This window comes from Halichoerus grypus, chromosome 3 (genome assembly GCF_964656455.1).
Source record: "Halichoerus grypus chromosome 3, mHalGry1.hap1.1, whole genome shotgun sequence".
NCBI classification, from domain to species: Eukaryota; Metazoa; Chordata; class Mammalia; order Carnivora; family Phocidae; genus Halichoerus; species Halichoerus grypus.
In genome coordinates, this window is record NC_135714.1 from 153,332,484 (window position 1) to 153,360,145 (window position 27,662).

Consider the following 27,662-nt stretch of genomic DNA (forward strand, 5'->3'; position numbering starts at 1 on the left):
AAAGAGAGTTGACAGATGGGGAAATAAGTCAGAGAGATTCCTGAAGGGGGAATTTGAGCACCATATCACAATTTCCACTATGGTAGTTAACCAGAAGCAGTACTGCATCCTAGGTGGACTTGCCAATATTAGTACCACTCTCAAGACTTAAAGGAGAATCCCCATCATATCTCCATTCAATTAACTGTCATGGTCCCGGCAGAAATCCAGATGAATCATGGCAGACGATAATATACTTGCCATACATTTTATCAATTGGCAGCCCCAATTGAGCTGTTATGCTTTATGTGGCATCATTATTACAACCCATACTCTGGCACATGGTATGTAATTATGGATCTGGAGAAATCATTCTTTTCCATTTCCTCTATGAAAGAAGATTAAAAGTGGTTTGCATTGACCTGGAAAATATAGTAGCTGATATCCACTGTCTTGCTCTCTGTCACAAGATAGAATACCACATTAGTCCACTATATTAATGTCATCTTGCTTATCAGTCCCAGGGAATAGGAATTGGAAAGTACTTTGAATGCCCTGGTAAGACATATCACTCCAGAGGATGAAAGATAAAGATTCAGAGGTCTGATACATTAGTAACATTTTTAGGGGTCCAATGATCTGGACATCTCAGGTATCCACTCTAAGAGAGAGGACAACTTCTTGCATTGTACACCTACTGTCACTAAGAAAAGGGCACAGCAATTGGTGGGTCCTCCTTGGATCTTATAGATAGCATATACTATCATTGGAAATAATACTCCAACCCATTTATTAGTGCCTCAGAATTTTTCAGTTGATTGTGGGGCTCAAAGCAAGAGAAGATTTTGCATGGAGTTCAAGATACAGTACAAACTGACCTGCCACTTTGGCCAGATGACCAATTGATCCAATGACACCAAATCTGTGTGAGAAAAAAAACTTTGAATGATCCTGAAGGCTCATTTTCGTCCTATTTTTGATAGCTCAACAGAGGCTTGGTTCAGTAGGCCTGAGTTAGCTCAATGAAGAAGAGGCTAACACTCTTTACTGCTGAGCTCCTGAAACTCCTCTTTTCAAATAAGATCACTTTCTCAATCCATGAAGCATCCAATGTTACATAGTCCCAGAGATGTTCCCTGTTTTCCCCCATCCAGTAAAAATGTAGAGAATTATGACCATGGAGCTCCTCTCTCCTGGAACACTAACTATGGTATTTACAGACCATCTGTGCTCAGTCTAAAGTAATGAGAGTTCAGGGGATTGTGTGTGTTCTAATACTTCTCCACTATAACTTGCCTACCCCAATCAACCCTAATCTCTGTTTGTGTCCATATTACTATGGTAGGTATGGACATTGTATGGAGTCTCTGGCAAGCCAGAATAAGAGAATTGTAGACTGTTATGGATCTGAAGCAATCTGCCTTCTGCAGCTGAGAATTTGTAAAACAATTCCTGATGAGCTAGAGTTATAGTAGAGTGAGCCCCTAGCCATGAGACACCAAGTAACTATGGGACAAGAACTACCTATCATAACCCACCAATTCACATGGTTTGGCAGGCCAGAAACACTCCATCTTCTAATGAAAATTTAGGATTGAGCACAAGCAAGTCTAAGTAATTAACATGAAAGGTTGCTTAGGTCCCTATGTCCGCTATCTCTGTTGCAATAAAGCTTCTCTCTCACCTTATATATTGACTTAATAAGAGGCCCTAAGCCAGCTGACGACAAAGGAAAAGCTCTCAGTCGTGGTTCCACAGAGGCCATGAAGATGGACTTCTGCCACAATATAGACCTACTCAGGGCTGGCCTTGAATGATGTGATGAGGAGGAGCAATAGCCCTGTGGGCAGAGCTCTGAACAGTTCATTTGGTCATATCCTTTGTATGGAGAAATAGGTAGTATGAAGTCAGGCCTCATGGGCAGTGGTGAACAGCTTGGCTGGCTGGTCATGGTCTTGGAAAAGCAAGACTGAAATATCCAAAGTAAAAAGGTCTAGAAAAAGAGGCATGTGGATAGAACTGAGGAGAAACCTCTGTGTTTCGCATCAATGCCCACTCACTGCAAGGGAGGTTCTGATCAATGAGGGGGACCAATGCCTATAATGATAGCCTGTGTAACCCACAGTAAAGAGTAGATCCTACATCATGACCTGGAACACACACACACACACACACACACACACACACACACACACACACCTGAAGCTAAATTTTCATGAAACAATGCACATTCTTCCATATGCTAGTTACTATCCACTAAATTGCATGACTCAATAATAATAGGATGTGAAATGTGAATCACCATTTGAAAAACACTGATGGAAATCAATCCTAACCTTCCTTTTACTTTTAAGGAAACTGAGCTCTAAAGAAGACAAGGTTTTGCTAAAAGTTATGAACAGATTCAGGACTAAAATTCATATTTCTTGACTCTCAGATCAATTTAGTTTTTAGCATCTTTCTCACATTTGTTAAAGTAAATAAAAAGGGAATATTTCTGAGCTAATATGGGCTACAAAATAATTTGAAAAACTTTCTTTTTAGTAAACATCTACGAATGAAGGCTAAAATTCAACAAACATCCTTCAAAATGCACAGCTGATCCCATAAGAAAGTAAGGAAAAGTTTAGGGAGTCAAACACAAAACAGAAGTAGGAGTCCAGAGTTGTTATCCAGAATGAAAAGCCAACAAGAGGTCTAGAGCATTAAGTTATATGAACAGGTTACATAAACCTAGACTGTTGGATTTTAATGGTCATGTGGGGGATTAGAGCTTGAGCTTTTGTAAGGTAGGTGGTACAAACTGAGAACCATTCACAAAGAATGGACACTTAAAGGATTATAAGCTAGGGAAAAAAAAAACAAACCCATCCTCTGGCAAAAGGAGATATTCTTTGTTTTAGCCCTTTAGATAGGGAAAGAATTCTCAGAAAGGGTAAACATGACCCTATCCTTATAAGTGTGTTAAATCTCAAAGTGAACCTTGTACATAACCCAGAAAACACCAAACTGAAAAAGTGGTCCCAGTTGGATGTATCCCAGGAAATCTCTCAGAAACAAGAACAACAAAAACTAATGATGTACTGTATGGTGACTAACATAACATAACAACATAGATGAAATAAGAACAAATCTTCTCTAGAAACATGTATCTTCAGCATAGGTAGAGCTGCCAGATAAAATACATGTCACAAAGTTAAATTTGAATTTCAGATAAACAATGAAAAAAAGTTTTAGTATAAATATGCAGCATGACATGTCTGAGGAATACTTAAAGTATTGTTTATCTGAAATTCAAATTTAACTAGGTATCTTGTTTTTTCCCCTAAACTGGCAACTCTAATCATAGTTCCCTACAGATGCCCACAGTTTAAGTTCAGCAAATCATGAGTTCAAAATATAAATTTCCTAAATTCATATAGGAAATAAGCCACCATGAAAGAAAGCAGGAAGAACAGATTATACACCCAAAGAATTCAGATATTTAAGTTATTAGACAATGAATATAAGCAATTACATAACAAGAAGGAAGGAACTGAAAACTTGAGACTACAAACAAAATCCTATAAAAATGGCCAGACAAAAATCAAAAAAGAATCAAATAGAATTTATGGCAATAAGAAACATGATCTGTAAACCAGTAGATAGACCTGAACAAATTACTGAGAATGCTAAAAACAAAACAACAAAACATGAGAAATATGAGAAAGAAGTTACAAAATAAGGAGGACAAATTGAAAGGCTCTAACATATGGCTACTGGAATTTCAGAAGGAGAGAATGGAAATGATGGAGGAAAGAAAATGTTCAATGAATCAATGACCAAGAATTGATGAAAAAAACGAATCCTCCAATTCAGGAAAGCACAAATCTGCAGCAGAATTTATAGACTAACACATTTTAGTGAAATTGCAAAACAGCAGAGACAGAGAAAATGTCAAAATCAACACAGGCAAGAGAAACTGTAGTTATAAAAGTACATTGAATTGATAGACTTCTAGGCAGCAACAATGGAAGCCAAAAGATATTGGAATTACCAGTGCTGAGAGAAAATAACCACCATATTTTTAAATTGTTGACACCAAAACTATCATTAATGTAAAACAGATTTTGAAAATAGTTTATCATTAACAGATCTTCACTAATATTTTTTTCATATTTAAAAACATTTGAGACTGAGAAGGTGATGTACATATCTATATGTATATCTATATATGTACACATATGTACATATCTATAGCATCACAGCATGTAATAAAAAATTAACAAAAAACATTAATGCTCATCATCAGAGACATGAATAAGTTTTAGTATAGCCATACAACAGAGTACCATTTAGAGGTGAATACATACAGGAACTAGAGTTAAACTGATCAGTGTAGATCACAATCACAGACGAAAACAAGTTGCAGAAAAATGTGCTAACTATGATAATACTTTCTACACATTTTTAAAAATATGTAAGACATTACAATTAGTATATATTCAGATACAGAAAAATTATAAATTCAAGGGATTATACCATAAGAGACTCTTCTCTTAATCATAGGAAACAAACTGAGGGTTGCTGGAGGGGAGGGGGTGGAGGGATGGGGTAACGGGGTGATGACATTAAGGAGGGCACGTGATGTAATGAGCACTGGGTATTATAGAAGACTGATGTATCACTGGCTTCTACCCCTGAAACCAATAATACATTATATGCTAATTAACTGAATTTAAATTAAAAAATAAATTTAAAAAAATTCAAGGAAAAGATAAACACACAGCTCAGGCTATTTATTATGACTGGAGGAGGTGGAGAGACCCACAGAGACCTTCAAGTGGGTTCATGGTGTTTTATTTCTTGAAGTGTGAAGTATACATGGTGTTTATTATATTATTATTTGTACCACTTTTGTCTTAAATATTTTACCATAATTTACAAAAAGAAACGAAAAGGAAAAAAGAACACTCAAAATGTTTATGATCTCTTCTCATTTTGCAAAGTAGAATGCATAAGGAATGGTAAAACTAGTACTTATGAGAGATAATTAAAGGGAAAATAAGGATAAGAGAATAAAGCAGATCTGGGTGAAGTTAGCAGATAGAAACTCAGTACAAGAGTAGGTTTAGTTACAGGATTGTTTCTCCAGTTTGCCCAGGGTTTTATAAGCAGAAGTCATGGGTCTCTGCTAATTTTCAGGCCACATCTTTGTGGCTCTGACCTGAGGCCAGGAGGCTGGTGCTGCAGCCAGTAATTGGGAAGAAGCAGAAAACATAGCTTCCTCTCTCCCATGCCCAGCTGTCTCGCAGCCCTGAGGCTGATGACATGGAGGGAATGAGGAGTTAGGTCACTATAAAAACTCAACTCTACTGGAACCCAGTTTCAGCTGCTACTGCTACCGCCTCCCTTCTGCATCTCAAATATTAGCAAGGTGCATCTCATTGGACCCCGAATCACATCTAAAATGTCAGTGCAAGGATGCTGGGAACTGTAATTCATTGGCTTTCAGACCTCATGATACAGAAAAACGGGGATTTAGGTTTTAGGGAACTGGATTTTGAGTGCTACTAGACACTAGCTAGCAAATCCATACCCCTTTGGCTTCTCAGCTTATATACACAAATTTATACTATGTTAAAAATTCTAGAAAACAGGGGCGCCTGGGTGGCTCAGTCATTAAGCGTCTGCCTTCGGTTCGGGTCATGATCCCAGGGTCCTGGGATCGAGCCCCGCATTGGGCTCCCTGCTCAGATGGAAGCTGCTTCTCCCTCTCCCACTCCCCCTGCTTGTGTTCCCTCTCTCGCTGTGTATCTCTCTGTCAAATAAATAAAATCTTTAAAAAAAATTCTAGAAAACAAGAATAGCAACAATAGCATGCATCTGCCCAACACAATACAAATATTCTTCATACAAACACACAAGCACTCTGATCCTCTTCCCCAAAGCAGGAACCGAAAGTCTCATAAATCACAATATCCATCTCTGGGTGATAATCATTCCTCTTTCAGGAATTCCCACTTGTGTCTTTGTGTCACTTTGGGTCTGCCAAGAAGCAGATGCTAAGAATTATATGTGAAAGGGATTTATTGGGGGGAAATGCCTAGGAAGAATAAAAGGCAGGGAAGTGGCAGTAGGCAGGGCATCTTCAAACCCCAGGGCAGGTCTGAGAAAGTCTTGATCAAATTGATGGGAGCTCCTGAGCAAAGATTGCCATGTTTGCTCATAATGGACCTGCTCTAGTACCCCTTGCCTGCTACTCTCAATCATTGCCTGGGTGCAGCCCGAGAAAAGGGTGTTCTTGGCCTGACTGCCTGATGGATCCAAAGGAGTAGCAGCTGAAAGCTGTTACCAACTACACTCCAGCAGCAGTTTCTCTCGAAGCAGATTTGAATAGTGCACCTCCTTGGCTATCCCAATCTTGTATCTAAGGACTAAATAATAGGGGCGCCTGGGGGGCTCAGTCAGTTAAATGTCTGCCTACAGCTCAGGTCATGAGCCCAGGGTCCTGGGATGGAGCCCCGCATCGGGCTCCTTGCTCAGCGAGGGGTCTGCTTGTCCCTCTCCCTCTGCTCCTCCCGCTGACTTGTGCTCTCTCTCCCTTTCTCAAATAAATAAAATCTTAAAAAAAAGACTAAATAATAAATTTAATGACCACCAACACCAGGGAAAGGAAGGAAAAAAGGGAAATCGGTATACACAAACATGAAAATCTGGGCAGCTACTACAGTTCTTGAGTGTACAACTGGAGCCATGGCTGCTATGTGTGAATTCTTGAACGAAGCTCAGCTCATTTCTGAGCTCTTGGTGGTTTTGCCTATATTGGGTTGTATAGTTTTCTATTTCTCCTTTTGGATAATGAAATACTAAGAGTATCCCTGGAGGATTTCATGGACTCCTTGTCTAAAATCTACTTGCAGTAAAATTCTTCTCTTGATGAGCAGGGTCAACCATTTCGGTCAGCACATTAACTCCTTCTTTGTCTCTTGGTTCAATGGCATGGGGAGCTCTAAATGGCCAGGTAGCAGTCTCAACTCACAAATCAATAGATCCATTGTATTCCCTGGGAGAAGCACTCTTCCTTTGGGAACTAAGGCTTCTAGACCTTCAAAGCTCAAAGTTGTAGTGAAATGGAGTAAAACATTTTTTGAATGGATCATTGGGTAAATAGTAATTGGAACCAGTCTCATTTCTATTATTTGATTTATACACCCATGTTTTCTAGCCATGGGAGAATTGGCACCACCTATTGAATACAGGTTCTTAATATATACCATACTTTGTAAAAGAGCACTCCAACATCATATATTGTTAGATCTCAACAGGCTTGGTTATGGAACCTTCAGTAGGCCATTCTACTGTTCTAGTAGGCATGCTTATCCTGGGTGGTGAGATGCATGGTAAGATCAGTGAATCTCAAGGGCATCAGCTTATTGCCTCATTTCTGTTGCATTATAACCAGTTGGTCAGAAGTTATGCCAAATGGAAAACCATATGATGAATAACAGTATTTAGTAAGTTATGTGTGATGGGGTGGCAGAAGCATGTGGGCAAGGTGGTCACATCCATATACAAAATAAACGTCTATTACTATGATAAAAAATTGCTGCCTATTCCACAAAAGAAGGGGCCAAGTGTAGTCAATCTTCTGCCAGATGGTTTGTGTGTCACATCGTCCTCAGCCTGCAGATGATGGTCACAACAGGGTATTACAAGAATGCTGATGCTCCCCTTGGAAATCATTTTTCAATGCCTAATTTAACACGGTGTCCTTGGGACTCATATGAGGGATAGAGTTAGAGGATGGGTGAGCAGGTCACACAATAAATCCATTCTGACATTCCTATCCAAAGCTTTGGATTCCTTCTTTTATATTCCACAAAGGAATTCCATTTCATGTAGGCCATTATTTGTCAGAGCCATTTCCAGCTGCTTCAGCTAACTCATTTGAATACAGAATTTCTCTTAAGTGTAACTAGATTGATAAATTTGGCCTAATCACATTTTACTTTATCCCTCATCTAACTCCATCAGAATTCATTCTCACTCATAACCCTTGGGTTTCTGCAAATACACATTAGCAGAATGCCACAGTTCTTTTAATGCATATAATCTTCTGGGTCAGATTTGAACTGATCCCCTATGAAGTCTATTGGGATGACTCTCCTTTTAGTTTTGACTCCTATGAGAGGTGGTAGGAGTATGTTGTGGAGAGAATCAGCATCGCCTGGAAAAGTAATTATTTCAGCTAAGTCATTACAGACTTCAAGCAAGGGAAGATGGGCCTTCCCAGAAAGAGGTAGAGAGCTGCCTCTGACAGGAAGGCAAGCTCAGTGGGACTTGGGGTTTTAAAGTACACTGATTTATCTTAATCCATCCAAATATGCCATTGTGAATTTCTTGGTCACCTTCTTTCCCAATTAATCACTTTTATGTGAGCATCTGAAGAGGTTGTGAATTCAAGTTATGTTGTAATTCTGCCACCTACAGGACCTACTCTGGGTTGGATTTTTGATACAATAGATATGAGATTCTTTTAGTGCAATTGTGGAGGCTTCTCTGCCCCCTGGATAATACCTTTGAGTTGAAAAGCCCCAAGATTGTTGGGTTTGTTTGTTTTCTGTAAGCTGCCCATTGCAATAGCCCTAGTACTTGTCTCTTTCACCAGAGTATTCTATTGCAAAAGCCACCTGGTCTCTCTTAATAGGTAACTGATTCCAGGAATGACAAGTAATAACTTGAGAAGCTGTTTTGACATTGTGTACCATGGACTCCCAGAATCCCATTTTCTGCTAGTGACAAGGTCATTATTGTCTTCAAATCACACCAGGTCTGACAACAAATAGATTCCCATCTTTGAGGTTGAACTTCCTGGAACTACTTTTAGTACCAAATGCGGCATCCGTCAATATTCCAAAAGGATAACAGAAAACACTATGTATCTCAAGCAAAAAGGGATTTAGGACATAGAAACAGATGCTTACAGAACTATTAAAAGGGCTTGAGTGCAAAAGTCAGGAAAAACAGTTGCTTGCTTTCCAGAGCTTTGTAAACTTCAAAAATCATGGGAACCCACTGCTAATGATCTTACTATTCTCTTCAGCATTACAGTGGCCATTTGCAAGAGGATACTCGAAGGATCTTACTATTCTCTTCAGCATTACAGTGGCCATTTGCAAGAGGATACTCACAACTGTCACCTGCTAAAATCTGCATGCCTGCACACAGCTGCTATGAGAAAATAATGGTTTCTCCCTGTTCTCTCCCTCCTGAAACTTGGCTAAGGATCCAAATTTGAAGGCCGCTGGGATTCTCAGAAATGTAACCCCAAGCTTTCAGCCTCTATGATTTTTAGGGGAGTTTAGAAAGGCAGAGATGGTGCCAAATATCAACATACAATATTTGGCAAATTGGTCTACTGAATGTGGAAAACAAGAAGAGTCATTCCCTCAGACAATTGCTATGGAGGATGAGATAACACTGGCAAAGCCCTGATGTACATGAAAAAGCTTGATATCTATATCAGCCCTAAAATATGAATGCCTCATAGCTTTCAATTCTGTTCTCTGGGATAAAGCACTAGATGATTCTGTAGAGCTATTTTCCATTTGTCCCCCATTTCCCTACTACAGATCTATTGGCTGTCCTTCCCTGGGTCCAGGTAGGCTGGCTCCTAGGGGCCGAGTCACCTGGGATACTGAATGTCACTTGGCTTGCCCTCAGCAGTGGGAGATACTGACACTGACAGAAGGTATAGGCAGGACGTAAGGAGGTCTGGGGATATTTCCTCCCTGTCCCTTCCCATTGAGACATTGTGCTGCCAATGGCAGAGACCCTCCTTGACTCAGCGCCTGCTTGGTGCCCCTGCCCCACACCTGCTATTCTCACTGGATTCCAGTAAGTATACTTTCTCTCCCTGTTCCTGTGACTTCCTCCTGTTACCTGTCTCTCGAATGCCTTCTACATGTGGGTCCTTTTACGATGCCCATAACTCTTTCTCAATCCCTTCACTAAAGTACCTCCATCTGAACGTCCTGAGTGGAATTCTGTTTCCTTCCCGGACTCTCCCTGATTCATACACCCGGGGTTATTTCCCTTCACAGCTGAGCCCGCGGTCCTAGAGCCATCAGAGGGCTGGATGGAAACTCAGAGTTAGGGCAGAGCTCAGTGGCAGGTCCAGCAGTGGAACGATGGGGAACACAAAGACTTCACCCACCCTTCTTGACAGATGCGGGACTTCATCTCCAAGAGACCAATGAGCTATCAGCACAGAGGCACTTCCTGCATGGAAAAACAAGTCCGAGAACCACCGTGCGTCCCTGTCCAAAATGGAATCCGCAAACCCGGGGTCGAGTCTCTGTAGCCTTGTGCCCAAATGCCCCGAGCAGCCTGCAACAAGGAAGAATTAGGGCACAGCTGAAATCCAAAAGGGAAAGGAAACGGGCTAAGATCCATGGGGAACAATGTCTATTTCTTAATCTGTCTCCTGCCCCAAATAGCTCCGCTCTCCTCCCCCACTTGTGTTTACGTGTCTGTTTCTTTCCCTGGCAGCAGATGCCACCAGGCCTTAAAGTAGGTCACAGAGGGCGGTGATGAGCCCACAAAGGCCCTCAGGCCACGTCCTTCCCTGACCTCAGTCCCCAGGCTCCTGGGGCTGGAGTGGCAGAGCACAGACCCAGATGACCCCCTGCTGTCCAAGGCCCCCAGGCAGGGCCCGAGCTCCCTAGAACCCCAGCGCGTGGGGGTTCCTCGGTCCAGCCTGTGAGTGGGCAGGGGGCCTGTTCTGAGCTGGCAGCAGAGGGGACAGCACTGGGCTGGGGCCGCAGCCCTGCCAGTCCCATCCTGCCCCTGCCCCTCCATCCCCTCCTCCTGCAGCCCTGCTCCAGTGCCCTCAGGGAGGCCCATTCTTCCCAGCACAGCCAGGCAGCCACATGGCCCTGCTGTTTCCCCCGGGAAGCCCTGGGGCCCCTTCCACACAGACCCACGGGGCCCAAAGCAGGGCTCCCAGCCCGCTCCGGGGGCAGCGCTGGTGTAATGAGTAGAATGCAAATTACGGAGTCAGAAAACGGGATTTCAGGTCCCAGTCACCTGAGGCACGGGGCGCTAGGAGCTGGCCCAGAATAACCCAGCTGGGAAGCGGCAGAGCTTGGGCCCACAAGGACCCACTGCACACCCCAAGCCACCCGCGTCTGCCTCCCTCATGGCCGGACCCCCAACCCGGATCCTTCAGACCCTCTCTGCCCAGCATCCAGTCCTCACGGCGCCTTTCTCTCCCCAGGTTCTTTCGGAGCACGGCTATGGCCTGATCACGACCGACATCCCGGAGGGCCAACCCTTCTACTACGCGGAGGAGTGCCACCAGCAGTACGTGAGCAAGAACCGCGACGGGTACTGCGGCCTCGGGGGCACCGGACTGTCCTGTCCGCTGGGTGTTATGGTCCAAAAATTTATATGTGGGAGCCCTGGCCTCCAGTGTGGCTATATTTGGTGGTGGGGCCCAATAAGTAAGTAAGCTAGTAATTACAATAATAAAGAAATAATTAAGGTTAAATGAGGTCATAAGGGTGAGGTCTTGATGCGGTAGGATTAGTGTTTTTATAAGAAGAGAGGCCAGAGTGTGTGCTCCTGCTCTCTCTCTCCGAATCCCTCCCTCCATGAACACTCCCTGTGGAAGGCCATATGAGGACACGTTGAAAAGTTGGCCATATGCAAAAGCCTGGAAGAGGGAGGGCCCTCACCAGGAACTGAAAAATCTGGCACCTTGAGCTCAGACTTCCAGCCTCCAGAACTGTGAAAATAAATTTCTGTTGCATAAACCACCCAGTCTGTGGCATTTTGTTATGGTAGCCTCAGCAGACTAAGACAGTATTTAAGAATGATTTTCCCCCACAGGTTTGGCCCTTGAAGTCACAACAAAAAGGCTTTCAACAAACTGGGCAATTCTTTTATGGTTCACATCAGTGGCTTTTTGAAGAGCACAAAGTGTTAAGGCATTTTTTTTTTTTTAAGTTTGATTTATAAGGTATAATTTATATTTATTTAGTAAATTCACCTTTTTAAGGTGTACGGTATTATGAATCCTGACAAATACAAATGGCTGTGTAACCACCACCACAATCTAGATATAGAAACTCCCCACCCTCCCAAAATAAGTTCCCCTTGTCCCTTGGTAATCCATACCCTTCTCCAAATCCCAGTCCCTAGCAATAACTGATGTGTTCTCTGTGCCTGTTGTTTGTCTTTTCCAGAATGCCATCTAAATGGCATCATACAGAGTGCACTTGCTTGTGTCTGCCTTCTTCAACTTAGCATAATGCATCTGAGATTCACGTTGCTGCATTATCTATAGTTTGTTCTTTTTTACTGCTGAATAGTGGTGCTGTTGTCTGGACCACAGTTTGTTTATCCATTCACCTGATGATGGACATGTAGGGTGTTACCAGTTTTTAGCAATTATGAATAAAGCCACTATAACCATTGTGAGATTTTAGTGTGGACACATGTCTTCATACAATGGTGTTTTGATAAAGGTGTGAATTCATTTACTGATGTGCTGGGAGATTTGGGGATTCTTTGGGGTTTGAGTGAAAATAATGCATATGCTGTGTTTTCTTGTTCTGGACTCTGAGGCTAGCCATGGAAACAAGGTGGTTAAGCTAAGCAGGATGGTGGGTGACACTGGGAGTTCTTTATCTCTGCCCTGTTCGACCTCATATGAACATGCTCTCCAGTACCCCCAAAGGATACAAACATTTATAGCCTCAGTGAAACTCAACTTCATGCTGTTTTCCAAAGAACAGCAGTGAGGAAGCTTTCTCTCCCATTTCAGGCCCCCTCCTGGCATAGAAAAATATGAGCTAAGTGGATGAATTCTGATGCTTTGCTTACAGCTATGAGAAGTATGGTAAATGCTTGTTGTGTGAAAAGTCTATACCCAATAACATGAACTAATTTCCTAATATTTCATCTGCCTTTTACTTATTCTGACAGGATATTTCCAAGAGTTTTAAAGATAAATTTTAAAGCCTCAAGACAGCCAGGGAAAGAAAAATGCCCATAGTCATTTCCCCTGAAATGGAAACCCATTATGTATAGAATTTTGGAGAATGTTTACATCTACAGCTCCTTGCCAATCTTTAGTAATAACCCTTGCTCCCCGCATACCTGTCACATGCATGGCGATTTCTCAAGAGAATTATTCAGTGGCTGCATAGTAGGGAAAACTATTCAGATTTGAGCTTTATTCAATAAATTGACCTCTGTCTCCTGCTCAAACTCGTACATTATTCCAGCTCAATATTTTAGTGGACCATTTGAAATTGCCAATATTAAGACAATTTTGGAGCTACTAAAACAGCAATTATATATGGTTTAACTTAAAAGTTCCTGTAGGGGGCGCCTGGGTGGCACAGTTTGTTAAGCTGACTTTTGGTCTCTGCTCAGGCAGTGATCTCAGCATGGTGATATCAGGGTCCTGAGATCAAGCCCTGCGTTGGGCTCTGCACTCAGCATGGAGTCTGCTTGGGATTCTCTCTCCCTCTCCCTCTGCCCCTCCTGCTCATGCTCTCTCTCTAAAATAAATAGATAAATCTTGGGGTGCCTGGGTGGTTCAGTCAGTTAAGCATCTGCTTTTGGCTCAGGTCATGATCCCAGGGTCCTGGGATCAAGCCCCACATCAGGCTCCTTGCTCAGTGGGAAGCCTACTTCTCCCTCTCCCTCTGCTCCTCTCCCCCCCCACCTCAAGTAAATAAATAAAATCTTTTTTTTCCAGAATATTTTATTTTTTTATTTTTATTTTTTATTATGTTAGTTACCATACAGTACTCCATCTTTAAAAAATAAAAAATAGGGCGCCTGGGTGGCTCAGTTGGTTAAGAGACTGCCTTCGGCTCAGGTCATGATCCTAGAGTTCTGGGATCGAATCCCACATCGGGCTCCCTGCTCAGCAGGGGGTCTGCTTCTCCCTCTGACCCTCCCCCGTCTCATGCTCTCTCTATCTCATTCTCTCAAATAAATAAATAAAATCTTTAAAATAAAAAATAAAGAGATAAATCTTAAAAAAAAATAAAGTTCCTATAGTTCCCGTACATCTTGGTATTTTTGCACATGTTTTCCACCCATCTAGAATGCCATCATTAGTTTCCTAGGACTGCCATAACAAAGTACCACAAACTGGGTAGTTTAGAACAACAGAAATTTATTGTTTGGAGTTCTGGAGGCCAGAAGTCCAAAATCAAGGTGTCAAGAAGTCATGTCCCCTTGAAAGCAGTAGGGAGGGATCTGTTCCAGGTCTCTCTCCTAGATTTGGGTAGTTCCTTGGCCTGTGGCAGCCTAACTCTAATCTTCACATGGCATTCTCCCTGTGTGTGTGTGAATATCCAAATTTTCCCTTCTTATAAGGACACCAGTGATATTGAATTAGGGGCCAACCCTGCTCCAGGAAGACCTCATCTTAACTAATTGTATCTACAACATCCTTATTTCCAAGTAAGGTCACAATCTGAAGTACTAGGGTTTTGGACTTCAAAAGATGAATTTTGGAAGGACACCATTCAATCCACAACAAATGCCTGTCTGTCTTTCTCTAATACTCTTTCTCTTTGTAAACTGACTCAGCCCAGACAGAGCTTATTTCCTCTAGAGAATCTTCTCTAATAGCCTCTTTCTGCCACCCACCACATAAACATGCTCCTCCTAGACTGGGTCAGGTACCTCTCTACAGTTCACAGTGATACCCTTACTCCACTGTATTGTTGATGTCTTTGGTCACGTGTCTCTCCCAGATGGGTATGAGCTTCTGGGAGACAGAGAACAAATATTGTTCATCTTTGCATCATCCCACAAGCCTGGCATGTAGAAAGTGCTGCATAAAATGCCGGCTAACCTAGTGAACAAATGAATGAACTGCATCAACAAAAGCCACCCTGCATGGAGCTGTACTTTATGCGTGTCTTGTTTTAGACAGTGCTGGTCAATGTACCTTCCTTTGCCAGAGCCTGTAGAGATGCAATTAGTAGAGAGAAGACATTAGTAGAGATGATATTAGCAGAGAATTAAAATCATGGGCTTGGTATTTGCCAGGTCCTGTGCTAGGATACACACATTATCTCATTAATCCTCCCAACAATATAATGATGTATTATTGTTATCTCCATTGTACAGATGAGTAATCTGAGGCTCAAAGTTCAATCTGAGGCTCAAAGTTCAGTAGCTCCCCAAAGATCCCCCTGGAGATGTGAGTCTTCTTCTTTAGGAGTCCGAGGCTGTCCTCACTCTGCTGTATCACCTGAGCTGTTTGGACCAGAAGCTTCAGATCCTTTCTCCTGGGGAGTGGCTTCAGCTCTTCTGTCCTGATGCATTAGTGAATCTGAGATGCCTTGACTTACAGGATCCCAACTGGTGTGGAGACCTCCTACTCTCTTGCCTCTGGCCCCCAGTTCCACATCCCAAAAGATTGGCTCATGGAAATCATCAGGTCCTGGGTGCAGGATGCCACTTGGTTGCCTTGTCTGGACCATGACTGCTTCACCCAGTGCCCCATTGTGACCTTGATTGTCAGGCTGTGAGATAGTAGGCACAGAGAGCAAAACCAGACTTGGTCCCTCTGAATTGAATCTGCACAATCTCACCTGAAGTCTTTCCATTGACTTGAGTTAAGACCAAGGCCAATGAAAGGATGGAAAGATGGAAGAGTGGTACTTCTGCTGCCCGTCACCCTGCTGCTGCCCTGGGCACACAGCTCCCTAGCACGTAGGTGTCTCGTGGTGTTCTTGTGTCTGTGCCTAACTGGGGCCCTTGCTCTTTGGGGTGCAGGAGGATCACCTGGGGAACTTGTTCAAAAGGTCAAGTTCTAGGATGCTGATTCCACAGTTCTGAGTGGGATCCAGGGAACTACACTTTTAATAAGCCCCTTAAGTGAATCCCATGCAGGGGGCACCCGGACCAGACTGTCAGATCATTGCTCCCACAACACCTTCAACTTTAAAGTTACATGCGGAGTGCGTGTGTGTGTGTGTGTGTGTGTGTGTGTGTATTTTATGTCTATGTTAGGTCCCAGAGTTTTCCATAGTGAATGGCTGATGTAAGAAAACCCTTTGAGAGGGGTAACCAGTCATCAAGCTGGAGATGCAACTAGCCATATTCCTGCAGCTTCAAGGCCATGAGTAAGGCTGCTTTCTCTTGGAAAACATTCTGAAGGATCATGTGGAGCCTTACTGGCCTAATGCAAAACAGTAACATGATATAACTATAATAAAGGCAGTGTATTAATAGCTACTATGGATTCTCCCTGGGTCCTGAGACTTTCTGGAAATTTGTGTTATGTTCAGTCAGTTGTTGGTTGACAAATATTATAAACATCTACCATGTACCAGGAGTTGTTTTAGGAGTCAGTTTATAACAGAGAATGACATATTCGTTTCCTATGCTCATGCAGTTTTACTATCTAATGAAGGGAAGAATGTATTAAACATATAATATGAGTAAATAAGTAAGTTAATTTCAGTTCCTATTAAATGATATAAAGCACGAAAATAGGCTTATATGATGGAAGGCCTATAGGTGGTTGTTGAGACTCTACTAGTAGGTGGTCTCAGGAAGGCTTTCAGCAAACCTCAGGAAGGCTTTGAGATCCATCTGATAAGAAGGAGACATATTTCCAAGCAGATGTGACAGCAAGTGCAAAGGCCCTGAGCAGTGAATGAGCTCAGTATGTTTTGGAGGCACACAGACTGGTGTTGCTGGAACAGAATGAATGGGAAGGGGGCACTGAAGAGAGATGGGCTCAGAGGGGCCAGTGGGGCCCAGATCATGCTGAACCTCATAAAGGCACAGTAAGGACTTTGGATTTGATTCTGGTTACAATGGGAAGCCATCAGAGAGTCTAAACAGGAGAGTGAGAAATGAGAGATACTTGAGGAAGAGAAACTGGCTGCTGCAGAGGATAGAGTGTGTAGGGACAAGAGTGAGTGAGTATGAAGGGATCATGGCCTGGATGGGTTTCGAGCAGGAGGCATGGAGGGAAGGGTTTGGTTCCTGGATATCTTTTGGCAATGCTGACTCTACTGGCTGATGCGTTGGATGCCAGGAGACAGAGAAGAGGAGTCAAGGATAACTTCCAGATGATATTCTTGCCTAAGCAAACAGATACATATAGGTACCGTTTACTGAACTATGGACAACTTATAGGAAAGAAGATTTGGACTGGGGTCAGGTAAGTTGATAGTTCCATTGGGCCACATTAAGTTTGAGGTGCCTCTTAGACATTCTTGTGAGATATTGAGTAGGGCAGTTGGTTAAGAGTTGAGGGCTGAGTGGAGAGGTCTGAGAGGTCAAATGTGAGATCTTCTGTATAAAGATAATATTGGAAGTTATGGCTGGGAGGAGATACCCTAGCTAAAATGCAAAGAGAGAGAAGTGGTCTGAGGACTGAGACTTGGGTTTTAGAAGGGCAGGAGGATTCAGCAGAAGAGCATAAGTATGGCCATTGATGTAGAAAGACAACTAGGAAGTACATTCTCCCACTAAAATTTTGCCCAGAGATGACCCCAGATTTTACCAAGGGTCTTGGGCAAAACCCAGGCCTCTTTCTCCTTGTTCCAGACTAAAGTGAAGCCAAATGCCATCCCTCTAAATCAATGTTACATGAAATGTTACATTAACACAGCATGTGTTCATACTTATATTTGTGTTAAAGATGGGGACACTGAAGCTTAGAGATGTTAAATCACTGGCTCCAAGTCACACAACCAGCAAACAATGCAGCCAACTCAGAACTTCTGACTCCAAACCCCACCTCCTTCCCTCTTTACCAGGTGCCCTGCCACCCAGGACAGAGCCAGGAACTTTTCATATTAAGACCACAGTGCCTTTTGCACACTTGAGTTCTGTCTCTCCAGTCATTCTCTTTCTCTCATAGTCACCAACATATCAGTAGAATCTTTAGGGAGAAAGAATATTTTTCTGAGACACCTGGATAGTATGGGCAAAGAGAAACCACTTTGGACTAAAAAGCCGAAATGAGACCTTCCTATCTTTATCTGCTTGGTCATATCCCTGGGTCTGGATCAATCAGTCACTTGGGAAAAATCTAGAGTCTGAAGTTATTTCAGTTATATTCAGGCGGGACTTGCAAAGGGACATCTCTGCCCACCCCTCCACCCCCCCGTGGAATTTTGCTCTGTGGTGCTGACAGACCCAAAAATTCATTTCATTCTCTATCTACAGAAAATAGAGCCCCTTGGGCTCCCAGGGACTCTCTTAAAATTCACAACCACAGGTCTTCTATTTTTCAAGTCAATCCCAATTCTATGTAATTTTCAACAAAGTTGAGCCATTAGCATATGAAAATATGAAAAAATTACTGTACTTCTATGAGACTTTTCATGTAAATACATGGACATTTCAGTATGCATGATGATTGGCAGCCTGACATCAATATCAATAAAGCATTTAAAATGTTGTAATTGAAATCATATACCTCTTAAGGAAAAATTAAGAATAAGGAAGCTAAAATTTGTATATAAGAATTTGAATAAAGATGACATTTTACATTAATGTAATTCAAGTAAAAATATTTCCCCCTCACCATTTTGAACTGTAAAAGTAGTGTTTTAGAACGGGAAAGAAGAACGGGAAAGAACCTTAGAGGTAATTTAATTAAATGCCTTAATTTTTTAAAGTTTTTATTTAAATTCCACTTAACATACAATGTAATATTAACTTCAGGTGTACAATATAGTGATTCAACACTTCCATACAACACCTGGTGCTCATCATAAGTGCACTCCTTGAGAAAACTAAAGACTCTACAAGTAGCCTGTTCCACTATAGAGAAATTCCACAAAGAATATACAAATACTTAATACAAATAATATACAATTGGGTTCCCAGGGACTCTCCTGAACTTCACGTGCACGGGTCTCAGATTGTCTAGGTCAGCCTCAATTCTGTGCAAATGCCAACAAAATAGAATATAACTATATGGCAGAATTTTTATACTTCTGTAAGATTTTTCATACCACCCTGCAGTTTCCACCCGCTGATGGTGGATCTGAATAACCCTGATGCCTCATCTTTAAGAAAATCATGCAAGAGTCTGAAGGCCTGAGTCTTCTTTCCTTTCATGTTTCTTATAAGGCTTCTTATGTTGGCCACTCATCTCTGAATAGACTCCATTTGTTAATGTCATTCTTACCTGTGTGGCTCCAGACTGACAACCATTCAAATGCTGCCATCTATGAGGCAGAGAGCTTAGCAGTGATGTCATGTTGTCAGCATCTTATGGTTGATATTTTCATATGAAAACTTCCAACCTCCCTTCACAATCTAGAGCTTTGGATCTATTATTTTTCTACCTGGAGTTGCAAGTCTATTCGTTATTGAGTTTGATATTGATGGTTCATGCCCAGGATTCAAATCTGGCCAGATAATTTTCAATCTCAATTCTGTAATCTGTAATATTAGTTCTTGCTCAGTTTCATGTCATGCATTATTGTGTACTTTTTCCCCAAGTTTAAGATGACTTTTTACCCATTTAAATTTTAAAGGTATCTATTAGCACTGGCTTGGTTTGGTATCCTACTGCCAATCCAACACCCCCAGACCTTCAGCAAAAACTACTGATAGATCATAGTCCCTTTTTCTGTTGAGCTTAGATGCACCTTTGGACCTGTTTTACATAGAGGACTGCAGATAGCCACTGCCCCCCAATCAGACTTAGCTCTCCAGGTGAAATCTTTTCTCCACCTCACTCCAGAATTGCAGGTACACACAGATTTGAAGATCAATGCTTTGGATATAATGTCTCAATCTGTTTGACGTTCACCTTAGAGAGCAATCATCAAATCACATACCATCATTTTAGCCAAATAAGATTCTCAAAGAATTGAGCAGAGGCTTTGTTGAAATATAGATATACCATGAAAGCTACAGGCAAGAAGAATAGATAATTAGACTTCAGAACCAGACACACGTGACTGAAAAATCCCTATCTGTCTCATATAAGCTAAATAATCATGGGCAATCACATGATGTCTCAGAGATTATTTCTTCATCTATAAAATGGGAATAATAAAACATATCTTAGAGGTTTGCTGGGAATATTAAATGTCTCACACACATGCACAATGCAGAAGCTGACTCATAGTAGGTGCTCAAAAAGTAGTAGTTACTATGTTGCAAAAGACTGATATATTAGGGATTTTTAACTATGAATCTATTCTGACTCCCAATCATCAGTAATTTTGTTTAAACTTTCATAAATTATTATTTTATTTAAGTATTTAGAAAATTTCCCAGAGATCCAACTTTGCCTTATTGTATATTAATTCTAAGATTTCCCAGTTGGCCCTGAAAACTCAACATTTCCATTGGAGATTGGGGTGCAGGGTCCTTGCCGTGTGTGGTGTTCCACTGGGAATGCCAAAACATCTCCTTTGACAGGAGCAATGTGGGTGAAGCAGATATTCCTGGGCACCAGTTTCTTATTCTCTCTTTGCATCTTCAAATGAAATGACACCTCTATGGGCCACTTACTGTCCCCCTGCCCAAGGCTTTCTGATTTAGGAACTCAAAAGACAGCTGACTCTGTAGGTATGAACTAAGGTCCCTCAATTCCTGATAACCTGTACAGATCATTAGTAGGTCAAGGATTTTACCACTGATATTAAGACCTTTACTTCCCTCCCCATCCATCCATTCAACCATCCGTCCATTCATTTATTCATAAGTATGTATTGGATTTCCACCATGTACTAGTCTCTAAGTCAGATAATGGGGATATGAAAATTAGCAAAACATGCAACATGCCTTCTGCCTTCATAGAGATTAGAATTTAATGGAGGAAATAGACTTCAGCAGTTTCACAAATATATAATTTCTGTTGTTAGTGTTCTGAGTGGAAAGTAGGGTGTCAGAAAAGAAAGTTATACTGACGGTAGGTTATATAATCTTGAAAGGCAAGGAAGATTTCTTTATTTTTTTTTTAAATTTTTTATTGTTATGTTAATCCCATACATTACATCATTAGTTTTAGATATAGTGTTCCATGATTCATTGTTTGTGCATAACACCCAGTGCTCCATGCAGAACGTGCCCTCCTCGATACCCATCACCAGGCTAACCCATCCTCCCAACCCCCTCCCCTCTAGAACCCTCAGTTTGTTTTTCAGAGTCCATTGTCTCTCATGGTTCTTCTCCCCCTCCGATTTCTCCCCCTTCATTCTTCCCCTCCTGCTACATTCTTCTTCTTCTTTTTTTCTTTCTTAACATATATTGCATTATTTGTTTCAGAGGTACAAAAGGCAAGGAAGATTTCTAAAAGGATTTTATAACTGAGCTAAAATGTGAGGGATACACAGGAATTAAAAAGGCAAAGAGGGGCAAGACAGATGAGGGAGGAGCCTGTCTTTCTGGCAGAGGCATGGGGAAAAGCCCTGATATAGGAAGGAGCAGGGTACTTCTGGGGAGCTGAAGGGCCAGGAAAGTTGGAGGAGAGAAACCCAAAGGCAGAGATAAGCAGTAGCAGTGCTGGTCTTTGGCAGTGGTTGTGGTAAAATGTGGTAGTAATGAGTGGTGTGATGAGGGTGACGTGGTAGGGACATGTGGTGGTGAGGTTGTATGTTATGTTGTATGGTGGCAAGGTTGTGTGGTCGTGAGGTTGTGTGCTGTGATGACCTGTGATGTGGGGACATGTGGTGGGGATATGTAGTGGTAGGGTTGTGTGGTGGCGGGGTTGTATGGCTATGGTGATATTTGGTGATGGTAACATGGATGGTAGTGATGTGTGGTATGGAGATGGTTTGAATAGATATACCTTTCATATTATACTTGTCTGTGGAAAATTTTGAATGTCATTGTCTTTTCTCCCCATGCATAAACATGGTTAACACTTAGAAGGCCTAGTGGTAATGAAAACAGACTCTGGAACCAGACTGCCTAGGTTCAAATCTTAGCTCAGTTGCATATTAGCTTTTGGGTCTTGGCCAGATGTCCTAAGCATTAAACTTGCCTTATTGGCTCACCTTTAAATTGGGGCAATAATAATTTCAGTTATCTCATGGAGTTTACGTGAGAATTAAATTGTTTTATGCAAAACAGAATGGTGCCTGGCAAGTAGTAAGCACTCAACATTTTAGATTTTATGATATTTATTTTTCTCATTACTCAAATGACATTTGAAAGACATCCACAGATCTCAAAACAATCCTATCACATAGGAAATGCCAAAAGTTTTATTCCTTTTAAGGTGCAATTGGAATGCCTAGAATTAAATTAAGTGAAAAACGGTGCCACTAATCACAATAGGAAATGCAGGAGAGCAATCAGTTAGGAAGGGAGGGGCTGATCACTTTCCCTTTGCCTGTAGAATTTCTGATGTCTGTGTCATCCAGGTATAGAAGTTGAAAATATGAGTCCAGAGCTAAAAAGGATTTTATGATCTATGTAAAGACAGCATACCATGGCCCTATTTCAAATAAATGAATACTCCCATTTGGGCTTCCTTAATGAGAGGCAATAACAAGATCCAGCTCCAGGGTTTGTGGTTGTGTCTCCCTTCCCACAAGCCCTCAGAGGGATACCCTTCCAAAAAGCAAAGCTATGGTGAAGGAAGGAGTCATTGTTCCCCCATAAGCACAATATTACAATTTTGATGCCTTTCATAGGCATTAGGAAGCATCATTCTTGCTTGATGGATCTCCCACCTGGTGGTAACCTGGCTAAGCCATCGCTATCTGTGTGCTGGGGAGGCAAGAAGAAGGGGGCACTGTATTTAAGTTTCTTTCAAGCCAACCAACCTTGACTGTTGGGCCCTGGTTCTCTTGTCCCTCTTCTTTCTTTTTGCTTTTAGTGACATGTGGCCAAAGAAAAAGTAGCAAACCTGAGAAATCAGAAACTTTGGAAATCATAGGCGGGGAACCTGCAGACCTTACAGATTTTCCATGGCAGGTGAGTATTCTTTACTACGGGAAACATCTCTGTGGAGGATCGATCCTCAGCATGTGGTGGATTTTAACTGCAGCCCATTGCTTCATAAACAGAAGTAAGTAAGTATTCCAAACAGATTTTTTTTAACCAATGTGGTAGAATATTTGTCCTTACATGCTTATTATTCTCCTGGACACTCCACCCAGGTTTGTCAGTCACAAAATCAAATACTATATTTGATTAGTAGGTTAACTATATGTCTGTGTGACTGAATATCACACTTTGCAAGTGGTACAGACGCTGTTCTCCTCCTAGGATGTTTTACATCTTATTTCATGGGACCCAAATGGCAGAACAAGTGTTCTTTGGACTTCTCAGCATCTTGCCAAGTGCATGTGGTCCCGGTCCAAACCTTTGGAAAGTACTTCCCTAAGTATTTGCTATTACTTGGGGGGAAAGTAAGCTGACAGTGACCACAGAGTCAGAGACTCCTAGAAGCGATTGGGACCCAAGGGCAGGGCACCAGACCTGGTTGCATGACAGAAGTTCCTGAGGTGCTATCTTAGCTCAAGTCCATACATCAGTATTTTTGAGAAACTTCCCAGGTGTTTGTTAGTAGCTAGTCCACCTCTTCTTGTAAATCAAGATCAAGTCCTTCAATGACTTGTGCATAGCATGACTTTCAGACATCTGTTAATAAAATTTACAAGTGAATTTGCCCACGAGGCCATCAAGGCCAAAGCTGGTTGGCAACAGGGCAAGACTGGAACTCAGGTCTGTCTTCTTCTGCCCAGTCAGGGCCCAAGTGCATGGTCCCAGATGCCTCCATCCTTCCAGCTCTCAGGATCACAGTCTCACACTGGTGGAATTATTTTCTCTTAAGGCCCACCTTTTTAACCCTTCCACCACTTAACTTTTTTTCTCCTTCTTTTGTTTTTACATAAGATCTGGCTTGGAGATTATACATAGTGAAAGAAATGTTGGCACCAAGAACTCGAAGAGGATGAAAGTGGACAAGCTAATTACTCACCCTTATTTTGACAGCTGGTTCTTGGACAATGACATTGCTTTGCTCTTGCTCAAATCTCCATTTAAGTTGGATGCCCAGAAAGTACCCATCTGTCTTTCAGAGGTCACTGACATAGAGAGATGGCGAAACTGCTGGGTGACTGGATGGGGTATTACCAGTGAGTTACTATAGCCCAACCCAGTGGGGGATGGCAACCTGGTTGATGTTTACAATGAGAAAGTAAACTCTGGAGGCTCTTCTAGCTCTAGGAAGTCTACCTGGTGGGTTTGGAAACTTCCAGTTCTCATTTAAAGACCCACGATGAACCTTAATCTCAGTCCACATGTGAATCATTCTTCCTTGGCCTTCTTGGGCTCCTGTAGCAAATTTTATGTCCATATTATAGAACACAAACCCTAAATAGGGTCTCAGTGGATAACCCAGGAAGAAGTGTTCAGAGTCCAAGGGTGACTTGGAGGAATTTTGAGGGACATATTGATGGGCAAAGGGGTGGCAAAAATGGACTGGGCTCCAAGAAGTCCACAGTAATATCAGCAGAGCAGCTCTGTTCCAACTGATGGTGTCAGTTCTGCTCCCCTATAACAAAGGGTTTGGTGGCCCAAATATTTGAAAACCACTGATCCAGGCCAAGGAGAAGGGGATAAACTGAATATAAATTTGTCCTTATAGAGTCAACCTGTAAACTACACCCACCACTTTACCCAACCAACTCATAAAATGGTGAACTTTTGTCATTTTTCTTGGTAAATGTGTCTTACTCCAAAATCTAAAGAACAGAAAAAAAAATTCCAGTCAGTGCCATTCTTCTAAGTAGGCACACAAATGACAATACATTGATTCTCACATGGTCCCAAAGCTCAGAGCTGTTTTACAATTCCTCATGGGGAATTATCCTTGGAAGCTTTTCATGAACTTCAAAAAAGGCCACCTTCTTAATTTAGAGTTCCTCTTGTGTCATTCAGCACATATTCATTGATCCTCTTCCAGGCAGTGTTCTAGGCTCTGAGAATTCAGCAATATACAAAAAGGGAAATATCCTCATCTGCGGAGAATAAACATTCTAGGTGTTAGGTTCACCTCTTAGATAGACAGTGAATTACTCAAAGGCTCTAACATGATCCATCTTTATGAGCCACGGGCCCCAGGACAGAACTTGCAGAACTTGTCATCATGGGTTTTCTTTACTTTCTTAAGGATTTAAATGAAATACCTTTTTAGGACCGTAGAGTTGACACCTTCTGCAGAGTAAGAAGAGTACACTTAGGCTGAGATCCAATAGAGACCCAGTTGTGGGGAGCTCTGGATTCAAAGAGGATGGGCTTGAGAGTCTCCTGAACACCTCTCCATCCTGTCCTCACCAAGTTCAAATTTGGGTAGTTCTCTAAGCCATATGGTAGTTCCTTTGTCATTGAGGCAAAAAGACATGATGGGGAGTGGGTGCTTGACCTCAACCCAAAGGGACCACTTTGAGCTCAGGTTCCTCTCCCTATCTGCTTCTTCTTTGGGTCAGTTCCTATGCAAAGTACAAGTGAACAGCTGAACAAAGTCAACATCAACTTGGTCAAACGGGAAATGTGCTCCTCTGTTATGCCTGTGCTCACCAAGAACATGCTGTGTGCTGGGAACACTCAAGAAGGGATGGACTCCTGCCAGGTAATGGAGCTTGTCCCTTGCTTAGAGAGGGCCTGCCACAGAGGGCTGGTTAATATTTCCAGGATAACTGCCTCCCCTCTTCCCCCTCTGGATAAGTTTCCTAAAGCTACTGTAACAAATTATCACAAACAGGGTGGATTCAAACAACAGAAATGTATTCTCTTATAGCTCTGGAGTCTGAATCAAGGCATTGGTAGGGCCATGCTCTCTTTGGAGGTTCTAGGGGAGGATACCTCTTGGACTTTTCCTGCTTCTGGTAGTTTCCAGCAATTGGTGGCATTCCTGAGCTTGTAGATGAATCACTCCACTTTCTGCCCCCATCTTCACGTGGACTTCTCCCCTGTATGTGTGTCTCCTATTTTCTCTTCTTATAAGGATTTCAGTTGTTGGATTAGGACCCACCCTAATCCAGTAGGACTTCACTTAATTTAACTAAATACATTTGCAAAAGAACTATTTCCAAATAAGCTCACATTCTGAGGTTCCAGGTAGACTCGAATTTGAGAGGGATGCTATTCAGCCCAGTACAGATGCTCTGTAACCAAAGGGAGACTGTGTGGGACAGTGGTTAGGGGTGCAGTTTCCTTTAGCTTCCCTCTTAGCTCCTCTACTTATGGCCTGTGAATTCCCTCTATGCTTGTGCTTTTTCAAATGTCCTCATCTGTAAAATGGGAATATTAAGAGTTCCTATCTTCTAGGACTATTGTGAAAATTAAGTGAGTCAATGCACAAAACAGCACAGAGCAGAGGATGGTCATAGTAAATTCTATAAATATAATTTTCTCCATCACCATCTCTTATACCTGTTCAGTGCTTAATAAAGTACAAACCACTCCCACAAATACACAAAAGGGTTGTAAACTAGCCCTAGGAAGCAGGCTTATTTCAGATGAGGAAACTGAGGATCAGGGAAGCCGACAGCCTTACAGAGGACATGGTGGCAAGTTAAACTACAGACCCAGAATTCTAATGAAGGCACTCTGTCTTCTGAGATTGGAGCCATCTTTTGGGTTCCAGTAGAAACAGGGGCTCCAAATCCATCAGCCCAGCCTGGTCATGCCCAGACTTGGCTAGTTCAACAGCCACAGAAATGCTGGGAACTACTATTGAGTACAGACTTGCCAGATAGCAGGGCAGTAGAGGGCTTCACAGTTGTCGTTTCCTTCCATCCACACAGCATTGCAGGAAAGGTAGTTATTATCACCAGCATCAAAGCCAAATGCTAAATGCTAAAGAAAAATTTCACATTCTCCCAGCTAAATCCTCCCCTGGAGTATGAACCAAGATCTGCTGGGCTTCAGAAATAGAAGATCTTAACTGTACTGCTGTTCTGCCTGACATCCTTCACATAGATCCCCTCATCCCCACAGAAGAGATTGTAATTCTTCATTTTATTTTATTTTTTAATTTAATTTTATTATGTTATGTTAGTCACCATACAATACATCATTAGTTTTTGATGTAGTGATCCACGCTTCATTGTTTTCATATAACACCCAGTGCTCCATGCAGTAGGTGCCCTCCTTAATACCCATCACCAGGCTAACCCACCCCCCCACCCCCCTCCCCTCTAACACCCTCAGTTTGTTTCTCAGAGTCCATAGTCTCTCATGGTTCATCTCTCCCTCCGATTTACCCCCCTTCATTTTTCCCTTCCTTCTCCTAATGTCCTCCATGCTATTCCTTATGTTCCACAAATAAGTGAAACCGTATGATAATTGACTTTCTCTGCTTGACTTATTTCACTTAGCATAATCTCCTCCAGTCCCATCCAAGTTGATGTAAAAGTTGGGTATTCATCCTTTCTGATGGCTGAGTAATATTCCATTGTATATATGGACCATATCTTCTTTATCCATTCATCTGTTGAAGGGCATCTCGGCTCCTTCCACAGTTTGGCTATTTCGGACATTGCTGCTATGAACACTGGGGTGCATATGGCCCTTCTTTTCACTACATTTGTGTCTTTGGGGTAAATACCCAGTAGTGCAATTGCTGGTTCATAGGGTAGCTCTATTTTTAATTTTTTGAGGCACCTCCACACTGTTTTCCAAAGTGGCTTTACCAACTTACATTCCCACCAACAGTGTAA

At 42.1% G+C, this 27,662-nt stretch overlaps 2 protein-coding genes and 1 long non-coding RNA gene across 5 annotated transcripts in view; 1 reads left to right on the forward strand and 2 right to left on the reverse strand.

Annotated features, from left to right (window-relative positions):
• PRSS55 (serine protease 55) overlaps window positions 1-27,662 on the reverse strand; it is a 109,772-nt gene that overhangs the window by 48,932 nt on the left and 33,178 nt on the right. Inside the window, exon 2 of one of the 3 annotated variants that reach the window (XR_013446582.1) lies at window positions 858-901. The exons of the other annotated variants lie outside the window; for them this stretch is intronic. The gene's annotated coding sequence lies outside the window, so the exon portion shown is untranslated. The remainder of the gene's footprint in view (window positions 1-857; window positions 902-27,662) is intronic. 3 annotated transcript variants of the gene reach the window in all.
• LOC144381399 (uncharacterized) lies at window positions 10,732-22,996 on the forward strand. The gene is made up of 3 exons (XR_013446583.1): window positions 10,732-11,325; window positions 15,215-15,711; window positions 22,811-22,996. It is a non-coding gene; the product is annotated as an uncharacterized LOC144381399 (long non-coding RNA).
• The window catches only part of MSRA (methionine sulfoxide reductase A), a 482,141-nt gene continuing 478,690 nt past the window's right edge, over window positions 24,212-27,662 (reverse strand). The window contains exon 6 of the mRNA XM_036106018.2: window positions 24,212-24,959. Coding sequence (XP_035961911.1) covers window positions 24,876-24,959 — 84 coding nt within the window. The 3' untranslated portion in view covers window positions 24,212-24,875. The remainder of the gene's footprint in view (window positions 24,960-27,662) is intronic.